Source organism: Leptomonas pyrrhocoris (genome assembly GCF_001293395.1).
Source record: "Leptomonas pyrrhocoris isolate H10 chromosome Unknown, whole genome shotgun sequence".
In the NCBI taxonomy this organism is placed as follows: Eukaryota; Euglenozoa; class Kinetoplastea; order Trypanosomatida; family Trypanosomatidae; genus Leptomonas; species Leptomonas pyrrhocoris.
The window spans coordinates 474,574-486,949 of NW_015438361.1; the positions used below are offsets into that span (position 1 = coordinate 474,574).

At 55.7% G+C, this 12,376-nt stretch overlaps 5 protein-coding genes across 8 annotated transcripts in view; all 5 read left to right on the forward strand.

Moving 5' to 3' along the window:
• Positions 1–614: 614 nt before the first annotated feature.
• Positions 615–1,899, forward strand: ABB37_03287 (hypothetical protein; the record flags this gene model as incomplete). The annotated part of the gene is made up of 1 exon (XM_015800587.1): positions 615–1,899. The coding sequence occupies exon 1, from the start codon at positions 703–705 to the stop codon at positions 1,897–1,899; it is 1,197 nt and encodes a 398-aa protein (XP_015660594.1). The 5' UTR covers positions 615–702.
• Positions 1,900–2,582: 683 nt separating this feature from the next.
• On the forward strand, positions 2,583–3,465 carry ABB37_03288 (putative uracil phosphoribosyltransferase; the record flags this gene model as incomplete). Of its 4 annotated transcripts, none has more annotated exons than XM_015800588.1 (1): positions 2,583–3,465. In XM_015800588.1, exon 1 carries the CDS (start codon positions 2,713–2,715, stop codon positions 3,463–3,465), a length of 753 nt encoding a protein of 250 aa, XP_015660595.1. In that variant the 5' UTR covers positions 2,583–2,712. The 4 variants fall into 4 exon arrangements, with proteins under 4 accessions (XP_015660595.1, XP_015660596.1, XP_015660597.1 ...); XM_015800589.1 differs by having other exon boundaries at positions 2,588–3,465; XM_015800590.1 differs by having other exon boundaries at positions 2,602–3,465.
• A 1,257-nt stretch (positions 3,466–4,722) lies between these two features.
• Positions 4,723–7,000, forward strand: ABB37_03289 (hypothetical protein; the record flags this gene model as incomplete). The annotated part of the gene is made up of 1 exon (XM_015800592.1): positions 4,723–7,000. The coding sequence occupies exon 1, from the start codon at positions 4,865–4,867 to the stop codon at positions 6,998–7,000; it is 2,136 nt and encodes a 711-aa protein (XP_015660599.1). The 5' UTR covers positions 4,723–4,864.
• Positions 7,001–7,544: 544 nt separating this feature from the next.
• On the forward strand, positions 7,545–11,915 carry ABB37_03290 (hypothetical protein; the record flags this gene model as incomplete). The annotated part of the gene is made up of 1 exon (XM_015800593.1): positions 7,545–11,915. The coding sequence occupies exon 1, from the start codon at positions 8,082–8,084 to the stop codon at positions 11,913–11,915; it is 3,834 nt and encodes a 1,277-aa protein (XP_015660600.1). The 5' UTR covers positions 7,545–8,081.
• A 417-nt stretch (positions 11,916–12,332) lies between these two features.
• Positions 12,333–12,376, forward strand: part of ABB37_03291 (putative mitochondrial Mitochondrial ATP-dependent zinc metallopeptidase) — a gene marked incomplete at its 3' end in the record, with an annotated part of 2,573 nt that continues 2,529 nt past the window's right edge. The window contains exon 1 of the mRNA XM_015800594.1: positions 12,333–12,376. This exon is cut by the window's right edge and continues 2,529 nt beyond it.

Here is a 12,376-nt window from a genome sequence, read left to right on the forward strand (position 1 = left end):
TAACCGCACACCTTTTGTTCTTTTCCTTGTTGTTTTTTCTGTTTGTTTCGTTTGTTTCTTTTGGTGTGCGAAGTTCGGTAAGGTTTTTTTTGTTATCCTTCACGCTCTCTCATGTAACTTTCCTTCGCTTTTAATATGATCTTTACCGGTTCACGCTGGCTTCTGCTAAGGGGCCCGTTGTGGTGCGTTTTTTTCCCCCTCGTTTGCATCTTAGGCGAAGAGAACCACTAAAACTCTTATATATAGTAACAACAAACAGAGAAAAGATAGACATTAAAAAAAATAAGATCGACATGCGAGATGCGCTCGTCGTTGTCACCCAACACCTGTTCACAGTCAATCAAGCGACAGCTTCTCAGCGTTTGAACCACCGAGCACGTTTGTCTTTATTTTTCTCAGCGCGCTGCTCCTCCATTGGCGTAATCTACGGAGGCCCCTGCGACTTCTCCGTCAAACATGAGAGGAATGGTGTTACTATTATTATTATTTCCGCGGTTTTTTTTTTAAATACCTTCCCCGTTGGTGTAGCATTCTTACGGCGCCGCAAAGCAACTACTCAGTCAAATCTTCTTCTGCGTTCTTCATCACTCCCTCCTCTCTTCTTCTGATTTCAAAGGTCCGTACACACCCACATTCTGTCGTACTTTCCCTTTTGGCAGCAGCTCAACACGCTCACTGACCTACGCACCCACCCACCGATCCATGAAACCCTCCTTGGCCATCCCCCCTTCCCGATCGTCAGTGACCGGCTCTCTCACGCCACCCGGCGAGGCTGCCCTCCACGAGGACGACTCAGACCCGCTGACGCAGCAAACCCCCAACGCTGCCAACGCCGTGAAGTCACCTCGAAGTGTTCACTTCTTCGCCCCGGGTAAGGACGGTGAAGAGCAGAAGGAGTCTCGGTACAGCAACGCCCTCAGTCCCAGCGCGTCTTTTATGTCGACGGATCACGACGGCGGCGACATGCTGTCGCACATCACCACCCCACCGCAGCGGCTGGAGCCGATCCCGCCGTTCGGCCTCACCCGCGACGACGTGGAAGCCGCCTTTGAATTTCTCGACGTCAACGGCAGCGGCTTACTGACCATGGCAAACCTGAAGCAACGTCTCTCCGCCTTTTACCCACAAATGACGAGTAAGGAGTACAAATTTCTGGTCGAGGACCCCAGCGGCAATAACGGCGGCGGCGGTCAGGTCGGCAATGCGGAGCAGTCCACTTCTACCCAGGCCTTCCCCCCTCTCGTGGGGGCGGACAAGGTGAAGAGCGACAGCGCGCATTCGCACAACGCTGGCGCCAGTCCACCGCCCCCGAAGACATTGGCGAACGAGTCTTTCGGAGCCTGCAATAACGCCGGCGGTGGTGGTGGGCATGCGGAGACGCCATTGTCTCCTGCGGAGCTGGCAACAGAGCACAACACGCCTAGCTCGCGCCCGTACGGCAGCCGTGCCGGACTCGACGTGGATCAGCTCTGGGATCTCATTCAGTCCTTTCAGCAACTGCAGCGCAACCTTGGAGGGGGCGGCGGTACGACGGACTGGATGCACCGGCAGACTTCCGGCGGCGGGTCCCGTCGCCACGTCGGCTCGAATGGTTTAGGCGCCTCCTACGACGCCACCGCGGCGGCCTCTCTCTTTCACGGTCACGGCGGCAGCAGCGGCGGCATTGAGAGTGGGTTCGACGCCGTTGCCGAGGCCTTCCGCGTCTACGACCCGCGCAACACGCATTATGTCGATAAGGAGGTGTTGTCACGAATTATGGCACAGATTGGATTCGGGGAGCTGAGCGAGAAGGACCTGGCGTTGTTGGTGGGCACCGCTGACTTTGACGGCGATGGGCGTATTTGCCTGGACGACTTTCGGCGGCTTGTAAGCATGAAAGGACGTTTTAAAAAGGCGTGAACACCGCATAGGCGGAGGAGACCTCGGCGAACCCTTTTTTTCTGGGGGAGGGGGGACACCACCCCAAAATGAAACAGGATTGAAAAACTCTTCGTTGATTAGCATCTTTTTTTTCCTTCTTGCGATGTACATGTAGATGGGTGAGCGATAGGTTTATCGTCTTCACGGTTCGTCAAGGTTTTCTTTCTGTGTGTGCTTTGCTCTGCACTGTTTGTTTTAGTGAACGGTAGCCTGGCAGTGCCATGATTTACGTTATCTTCACCCTCTTTGTATTTATGTATAATGAGAGTTTTTATCTGTTCTACTTCTGTATCCAGAGAACCAGCTCAAAAATCTTTCAGCGACATCCCGTTCTTTTTTCTCCTAAAACGGAAGCCTCGCATTTTTCCCGTGTGGATGTGTCTTGCACACCGCCGGCACCAGTTTGCTGTGCCTGACTTCTCTTTGCCTTTCCACGGAATGCTTCTTAGCCGTCATTGCCGTTTTCTTAAGTTACTTGTGTGTGATGCTCAAGTGTGGGTGTGTGCCAATCATTTTCGCCTGAGCACTCGCTCACTCTGTGTCTCTGATTTTTCTTTCTCTCTTCTCTCGCTACATGTAACTCTCCCTCTCTGCCTCCGTTCGCTCGTTGAATGGGTTGGCTTTGCCGCTGCCGCTGCTGCTGCTGTGGTTACTACTCGCTGAGATTAGCGAACACGCGCAAGCACATACACACACGAGTGAAAGTATCACATATCGAGCTAAAAATAGAAAAGGTATCAGAAAAGGAAAAGAAGAGAATTCGAGTTTCAAGCTTTCGTCTTTACTTCAGCCATGTCCAACGCCGAAGGTACTACTGCCGTGCACATGCACAGTGCTACCGCTGTGGAGCACGAGAGCACCATGCAGATTTTGAACATGTACCCCGGTCACCTGCACCTCCTGCCGCAGACGCCGCAGCTGCACTTTCTCTTCACCGTCATCCGCAACGTCGAGACACAGCGCACTGACTTCGTCTTCTACTCGGAGCGTATCATGCGCCTGATCCTCGAGGCGGCGCTGTGCATGATCCCTGTGGAGCCGTGCAACGTGATGACCCCCACCAAAGCCGTGTACAAGGGCGTCCGGCCGGACCAGCGCGGCATCATCGGTGTGTCCATCATGCGCGCTGGGGAGTCGATGGAGCGCGTGCTGCGTGAGATGTGCCGCGGCGTGCGCATTGGCAAAATCCTCGTCCAGCGTGATGAGACGAGCGCCGAAAAAGGCCCGGACAGCCGCTTCAGCTACAGCAAGATGCCGAAGGACGTCGCGAACCGTCGCGTGCTGCTGCTGGACCCGATGTGTGCCACCGGCGGCAGCGCCATCAAGGCGACGGAGATTTTGATCCACGAGTACGGCGTGGCGGAGGAGAACATCATTTTCCTGAATCTGGTCGCTGCGCCGGCCGGCATCAAGAAATACCTCGGCCGCTTTCCCAAGATCCAGATCGTGACGGCCGCCATTGACGACGACCTGGACGAGAACATGTACATCCTGCCGGGTCTCGGTGACTTCGGCGACCGCTACTTCGGCACCATCGCTGACTAGAAAGATCGAGAAGGACGCGAAAAAATAACAAAGAACTGTACGAGACCGGTGCGGCGGCGCTTAATGTTTTTTTTTCCTTTTGTGTGTGTGTTTGTGTAGGCTTCCACAAGCTTCGTCTGCCATAATTCTAACAAACGCACCTCAGCAGTTTCCGCAATACAAGCGGAAGTTGTTCTGGCAAGCTTTCTTCGCGCAAGAGAGCGAGCGCGAGAGATACGGGAAAGAGTTCGAGACGGTTTTTAAAGAAAGAAAGAGAAAGGTGTAGAGGAACGAGAACCGGAGCGACAACAGCAGATAGAGAAAGAAAAAAAAGTCAACACGAAAGTGAACAGTCGAAAGAGGAATGAATGAATGAAACACATACAGAAGCAGAACGTTGAAACTCAGACCTTCCCTTCTCCCCCTTTTTTCTTGTCGTTCCCTGTCCCAGATTTGGCTTCGATTTGCCAATGTGCTTGTTGGTGTCCTGGGTGACCCACAAAAAGAAAGAGCAATTGAGCCTGTTTTACGAAAAGTCCGTGCGCCGCTGCGGCGATCAGTTGAGCCTCGTTTCAACATTGCTCCTTTGTTCTCCCTCTTTCCAAAATTGTTCCTTCTTCGCACGCCCGCTCGAGTGTTGATATATATATTTTGAATTTGTCATGCTTTCTTTCTCGCGTACTTGGGTTCCTCGTGTTTTTTCCCCTTTCTCGTTTCCCCCAACCGCGATGCGTGTGTGTGTGTGTGTGCGCCTCCGAGCCCATGTAAAAGGTAATGTTAAAGCGCTAATATTAGTTTCACAAGTTTGTTTAATCCTTTTCCTTTTCTCCTCCTCCTCTCCCGTGTTGATGAGAAGTACGAGCAACAACAAAGAAAGAAGAATAATGCATCTACTCAAGCAGCGCAAATTACTATAATAGTTTCTTCCCTCAGTCATTTTGCCCTTTTTATTCTGTGGCGGACAAAACAGAGAATAGGGGCTCTAAAACGAAAGGGAATGAGGACACTGCCAACGCCTCGCATCCTTAATAGCGCGTTATGAAGGGCTTTGAAATAGCAGTCGATTCCTCTTTTTTCCAAAAAAAGGTGCAAAGGAGAAAAACACGCACCCAGATGGATGGAATAAGTCGGCGTTGACGCTCAATGTGATCACCCGCTGATGATGGAAGACTGCAGTTTTTCTCTCTTCTCTATCCTTCTCATCTTCTTTCTTTGCTTCACTATGTTTTGAATTTAACACGGTCGCTTTTTTTGTTTTTCTCTTTTTTATTTTCTGAAAGATATACGTTGGAACTTCTTATTTCCGCATACGCACGTGAACGCGCTTACTTGGATCTACGATAGGGTAGGCTTCTTATTTTTGCCCTTCTTGTTTCGTTCATCTTTCTTCTAGACCGACGCTTCTTCTTTCAGAGTTCACATGTCGTCCAGTGCCGTGCACACCTGCGAAAGCAGCAACTGCGGCCACAACCACGGCGATGGCGCAGAGGCGCAGCCGCCAATGACGGACCAGAACTCAGGTGATTTCCATCCGTTTCTCGAGGCGCTCAAACCGGTGTTCCCCGACAACGGCGGCGAGATGCCCATCGGCGAGTTGCTGTTGGTGCTGAAGCAGAAGAAGCCGGAGGTCTTCCAGCAGTTGGATCGGCTTTTCGAAACGGCCCGCCACGTCTCCGGCGTGGATGAGCAAATAGCGCTAAAGTGGAAGGAGAAAGGCAACGCTGAGTACAAAAAGCGGCTGCATCAGCAGGCCGTCTTCTCCTACACCAACGGCCTTCTCTGTGCGGAGAGCGCCGACACGCTCGCCGTGCTGCTCAACAACCGCAGCACCGTCTTCTTTGACCAGCATCGCTACGCGGACGCCTGCGTTGACGCCGATCGCGCCTTTACGTACCAGCCCACCTACTGGAAGGCACTGACGCGTCGAGGGCGGTCTCTAGTCGAGCTGGGCCTCGAAAAGCTGGGTGAGAAGGATATCGAAGCGGCGAAGCAGGAGTCGCAGGAGACGGCCAATTCCTCGGCAACGATGTCAAAAGTGTTTGGTGAGGCGGCAAGTGGAATGGCGACGGCGGCGCTGCCCCCGCGTGCGCATGTGAAGGTGCCGGTGCAGGTGGAGAGGTCCGCCAAAGGCCGCTCCCTGGCCGCCGCGAGCCGATTATCAGAGGGGGAGGTGATGGACGAGACACCGTACGCGTTGGTGGCGCGGACGGAGACGCTGCTGTCCGTGTGCTCGTACTGCCTGCAACACAGCTCCTGTCTCTATCATGGCGAGGAGTACCGCCAGCATAAAATCAAATCGCGCGGCTTCTTCTGCAGCGCGGCGTGTGCGAAGGCCGCATGGGAGCACTACGGCCAACACGAGAGCAAGCACGCCTTTTTTCTATGTTGCCCCAACGACGCGCTGCTGGCCTATCGCATGATCCTCGGCATGCGTGAATTTCCCTCCCTGTCGGAGCTGACCTCGCCGGTGGAGCTCGACCCTGTCACCGGAAGCGATTTCGGTGCCACGCACATTCACTCTCTTGAAGGGAGCTTTACGCGTGAGCTGCAGCCCAACGCAGCCGTTGGCGGCTACGAGTCCCTCGTCGCGGCGATCGCCCTATACGCGGACGCCCTCACCGAGGCGGAGGCGGAGCAGCTGCGTAAGGCGCAACGGCAAATTCTTTTGAACGCGGTGGACGTCACGTGTGTGATGCAGACGTCCGCCACTGCCTCGAGCGCCAACAGCGGTGCGGGGTTGCTGCAGACGAATACGTCCACTGCGCATCTTGGCAAGGCCGTGTACGCCGTCGGCACACTCTTCAACCATGCTTGTGATCCAAACTGCTACGTGTCGTTCGAGGGCAACCCGCAGGGCTCGTGCGCAAAGCTGCTGGTGCGTGCTATTCGGCCAATCATGGAAGGGGAAGAGCTCACGGTGGCCTACGGCGGCATCACCTGCTTCTCCTTCCACAGTATGCGCCACCGACTGCAGACGCTGCGCGACCGCTATGGGTTTCTGTGCGGCTGCCCGTCGTGCCGCAACCAGGTTGACGAGCCGGTGCTAACGACGGAAAAGGAAAAATACATTCAGGCTTCCGACTACTATCAGAAGGGACGCCGCCTGGTACGCGAGGGCGACTACGCGACGGCCGTCACGGTGCTGCTGCAGAGCTACGAGATTGTGATGCGCTACATCTGTCCGCCGCCAAAGCCGCCGCAGTGGATGTTGATCAAAACCCACGACGCCCTGGCGCAGGCGTACTTCCACTTGAATCAGCGCGACAAGTGTGTGGAGCACCTGAAGGAGGCCCTAAGGCTTGACATCGAAATCCACAAGACCGCCAACCGCGTGGAGCTGATCAACGAGTACACGCGTCTCTCCTTCCTTGCCGAGACAGCGGAGGATAAGGAGGCGAACGTGGCCAAGGCGGTGGAGCTGCTGCGCCGCTTCTACGGGCCGTCCAACATGTTGGAGTTACAAGTCGCGTACGTGCAGTCGAGTCTTAAGGTGGACTCTGACACGGGTCGCAGCACCGTTGCCGCCCCTGCTGCTGCCGACGCAACCGTCGCCTAACTCTCGTGCTTCCGCGCCCGCGACGAACCGTGGACAGTGCGTCCCTTTCGTAACAAAAGAGTTTTTCTTTTTCGTCTAAAAGACCCGCTCGCTAAACTCACGAGTGGCCAGAAATACGCGTTGTTGCCGGGCGATACGTCGTCGAGCGGCCTGCAAGATCGACAACTGCCGTATTTCTCTGCCAGGGTTATAATATGAAAGAAGGCAAAAACAATCACTCGCAACGTCTGCATAATCCTCTATGGAGCCCTCTCAGTGGTCTTTTATTACTCACAATCAAAAAGCGCATTTCGTATCGAGGACCTCTTAGAGGTCTTCAGCGCTGCTAGTTCCACGCGCCGAGTTGGCATGTCCTGCACGCCGTCTTTTCGGATGGCATTACGAAAAAGAACTCTGCGACGCTTTTGCGCTGAGTATGGACATTAGACTTTTTCCAGTTAAACCGGCAACGATATCAGCAGTTTTTTTTATTTGTTCGTTTCACTCGCCCCTTTTCTTTTCCTCCTTCCCTCTCTCTTGATCCTTTGCCTTTATCCCTCACAACAGAAGAGCTGCTGATGTGCAGTGCGAGCACTATTGCACTTGCCTAGTGGCACGGTATTTAGGAGCTTTTTTCCCCCACCTTTTCATTCCTTTCAAGGGGACACGAAGCCGCAACAAGGCGTAAAAGCACATTTGCATGCAACGGATGCGAGTCTGCGCGATTACGGGTGTTTGTCTCCTCTACGCCTCCTCCCTAACAGTCAAGAAAGCAAAGCAATTAATGACAGCATTTACGTGTTATTGCGTGTTGCTTCTCCTAGTAGCGGGTGACGTGGCGCTAGTTCCATGGCACGCATTCGCGTAATCGCCTTTCCACCCTTACGTCATTACATACAATGAATCCAACACGCTGCGCTTCACGGTGCTGCGCAGCCACTGCGTCGTGGTTGACCTCGACGTTCTCTTAGTGAAACGGCTTGGATACACCGGCACCATCATCGTCGATGACGAAGTGACACGCGGACAGCTCTGGCGCGGCGACCTCGCGGGCGATACGCAGCCGCACACCGACGCCCGCCGCACCCGCAACGTGAAAGTCATGACACGTGGCAGCTCCCTCGACTACGGCGACGGTACGATCAGCTATTGTCCCGCGCCTCCACACCCAGCGGGTCCGGCGAAAGAGGAGAAGGGTGGAGGATGCGAGGGGGGTGTGGTGAATGACACGGCTGCCCTGCGCTTCACACCGACCCCCGTCACTCATGACCACCCCGTGCAGCCGTTTCAACTTCTCTTCTCCACCGTGCCCTTGACGCTGGAGCCGCCACCGCTGCCGACGACGGTGCCGATTGACGGCTGGGAGTGGTCTGACGAGGAAGCGGACGCTGGGGCGGAAGAGCCGCGGCTCACCACCCCAGACGAAGAAGGCGGCCCTCTTCTCTCTTCTCTGAGAGTCGATCAGACCGACGTGCTCCCCATTTCCATACGGCCGCAGTCGGAGCTGCGACAGCACTGGAAAACGGCACATGCGGGAGATGTGGTGCGCTATACCCTGCGACCCGCCGCTGCCTCTTCGTCTCCGTCGCAAACGGCCATCCGCAGCGCCGCTGTCGAGCCAGGGATGGACGAAGTAGACGTAATGGAGTTGTTGAGCGTGGACAACAGGGCAGATTGGTCACCGTGTGTGTTGTACGCCGTGGAAGGCGGCAACACCGTCCCACCGGTGCCGGCAAACCGCAACGACGGTGGCGAGGGCGATGACGCTGTGCAGCTACAGAAAATCGAGTCCCTACCCTTCGCCTTTTCTCCGAGCACTCAAATTCGCTTTCGAGTCGACTTGACCAAGTTGGATGTGATGGCTGAAATGCAGAGGTGGCTCGCAGCCGCGACGGTGGCGGCAACGCAGAACACATCCGCTGACACTCTTCCGAGCGAGGGCTTTCCCCCGATTTGCACCGTTGGCTTCCGCGCCCGCCAACGCGGCAGCACCGCCTTCAGCTCTGTCGGGGTGGTGAGGGTGGAGTGGGCAGCCGCGCCTCGCACCGCGGTGGAGGCGGAGAACATTTTTTATACGCACAGCAGTGCACAGCGAACTCTCCACGTCTCCGCACGAGCGGCGGTGAAGTCCGGCGTGAGCGGCGGCGCGTTTCACATGAAGGACTTGTGCTTAGCGACACCGCCGTCAATCCCAAACCTCGACCTTTCTGTGTCATCCTTCCCGTACTGTGTGCCGTGCGCACCCGACGAGCACACTTGTAAAATGAAGCTATCCTATGGCTTCAAAGGAAACAATACAACAACCACACCGGAACCGGCCAGCGTGTCTCACAACCGCAACGAGCTGGAAGGTGTTCCCGAGAAATCGAGTGCGCTGGATGATCTGATGAAGTCCTACTTAGGCGAGGCACGTCACCTCCACTTTTTCACTGTTAGCGCTCACAGCAAAATGAGGGGTGAGTACATCTCTGGAGGCGCCCGCGTCAAGGTACAGTTTTTGTCGGAACAGCTACTTAACTTCATCGACCGCTACGCGGGCGTCGCAGAAAAGGTGGTGCACATCAACAGGACCAGCGAGGTTCCTGTTGTCGTGGATGTCTTTAGTGTTGTGCCCGTCTTTTTGCGGAGTTTTATTGATTCCGTCACAGTTGACGGCGGGGCGATTGATCGACTTTCCGGACAGCTGTACGGTGCAGCTTCGGCACCCTTTTCGTCCTCGTTCGAAGCGCGGCGCGGGCTGCAGTGGCAGCGGTTGTTACCCGGCAGTTACGTCTCTTTCAAGGAAATGGATGCATTGGAACCCACAAAGCCGCGGGCTACCGACACTGGGCAACGAAGAGCATTGAAGCTGAACGTCCGTCACACCCTACTGCGTTACGTCCCACCAGCGTCGTGGCTGTCGATAGCGCCGTGTGCCACCACGGCCAATAGCGCCACGGCAGTGAGGGATACGGTAGACATGAAGTTGCACTTTGCCTTCGCTGTTGTCGGAAAATTGTCTCTGATTTTTGTGACGGGGCCACATCCTACCTGTCCGCCTCGCACTCCCGCTCCTCTCGAAAGCGAAGGGCGTGATGGATGGAGGGCACCTACAAGAACATTGACCCCTATCCGAGCCCACCGATTTGTTTACCAGCACACCGCAAACCCGCTCCAGCTGCCCCTCGCAGACCCGTCCCGTACAGTAGATGAGCATGCGCCACCTTCGTCACTACCTGTGGAACACGGAGCGCACGCCATTCGATTTGTTTCTCTCCCGCGACGTGGGAGTGTCTCGCGTGTGCCCTCGTGCGACAACATCGGCAGCGAAAGCGAGTCGCTGCTGGGCCACTGCAACGCCATGCCATCCCACCCCCCCTTGGACGCCGAGACCGGCTGCGTGTGTTGTCTGCAGGAGTGCTCCGCCCACGTCGGCGGCGCGTTGTCGGCCGGGGCGATTCTGGAGGCCGACCGGCCGGCGGACACTTCCTTTCTGGATTGGTTTTCGCCCTTCTGGGTCTTCTACACGCCGCCGTCGTCAACGTCCACAGCAGCGTCGTCGTCGTCTCCTGCTGGTAATGCCGTCACGGTGGAAGATGAGGAGGTCGGTGAAGTGGTGGTGGTGATTTGCTACACCACGTGGCCAGTGCGGCATCCAGTGCAGCTGTACGAGCTCGTCCTGCACATCCGCCGATGGCCAGACACCGCATTGCGTCCTTCTTTTTTGCTGCCCCTGGCGTCTGATGCGGGCCCCGCCGCGGCAGCACCACCGTCGCTTTCCTCCATTATTCCGCAGAAGCCGATGAATAGTGGGAGCGTCTTCCGCGTCCTTCAAATGTCTGCGCGAGCGGATGTTGAGACGGGACTGCTGACCGGCGCACCGGACAATGCGACGACGTGGATGTCAGACGGCGTGTTTGAATGTGTGCCACTGCGGCGCGAGGGCGTTGGTGAGGGGCCATTGCGAGCATCGTACGCCCGCTCGACTGTGCGTTTGGTGCCCACGTGGAAGTTTGGTGCGTGGGCATTTTGGCCAAGTGTGACGCGTGGTTGTGTCGTGTTGGAGACGGACGGCGATCTGCCGACCTTGTTCGTGCGCGCAGTAAGAGTCGATGACGCCAACACCTCTGTCGTCGCGGCTTCAACAAACGGGGACGGCGGAAAGCGTGCGGGGACAGTGGTAACACGCGCAGCCTCACCACTGGCTTTTGCAACCCTGCAACTTCAGCCATATGCCTCTGCGTTGCCTGAGCAGGCCAACGTTACGTGGACATCGCAGGTAGACGCGGCGTCGTCACACTGGCCCGTTGTCTCCGTCAACGCAAGTGCGGTTGTGCATGTAAGGGTGCCCAGCCCCTGGGGCTTTTACCACGCTGAGCAGACGATTCAGCCTTTCCACATTACGATACGCTTTGTAAAGCGAGGGGACGAGGGGAGTGATGTGCGCGTGAGGCTGTCGCGCGCTCCGCGGCGAGGGTGCGTCGTCCAATTACCGGAGAAGCATTGCGTACCTCTTGGCTCTTCTCTACGGGAAGCGGTGTGCGAAAGCCACGGCACGAGCACAACATCTTCTCCCTCGCTGTGGTGTGTGTCGTTGACGTATGTGCTTCAACGCATGGAGCCTAACCGTCCTGTCCGCATGCATGACGTCGTCGAGCTGGCTGCGGTGACGAGTGATGGCCAGCGAGTCAGCAAGCCGCTTGTCATCTCGCTGGAAGGCAAGCGACCGGTTGTGGGCGGCTACTTGAAACAAGGTATTCTGTGCCTCGTGGTTTTGCTGCTTATCGCCGTGGTAACGCTGCCGAGGCGAACTCTGCGATCGCTGACCACGGGGCTTGCGAGTGTTCAGCGACGTTTGCGTGTCCCGGGACGAACCGAAAGAAGAACCGCACGGGGCATCACTCATTCGTACGAGATGGTGGGCATGCACGACGACGCACGGCAAGAACGCATCTGAGGATGCATTTCTTCTTGTGCGTCCATCTTGAAACGCTGAGTAATCACATAGTTTTATTTCCTCTTCACTGCTCTTACTCTTAGCATGTTATGAAGCTTGTTGTGCAAACCCAAAATGACATCAATCGATTCTGTTTTGCTGTTGTTGCTCATTTGATGAGCGTGCGCGTCGTTGTCGAGTGCGACACTTGCATTGTCGCATTCTTGACATGCCAGACGAGCTCGGTGCACGCTGCATGCAACTCATGCAAAATAGTGTCAATACGCCGTGCAGAGAGGTCCGACATCAGCAAAGAGGACCGTAACGCGTGCCAAGCTTCGTCTCTTGTCCACTTTTTTTCTTCTTCTCGCCTCCTACCCTCTTTGTTATTGTTATTATTACTATTGTTTTCTACTTCCTTCCTTTTTTGTGCACGTCAGAAACGTGAGAGAAAGAGAAACTTATAATAATTACGGCTGACA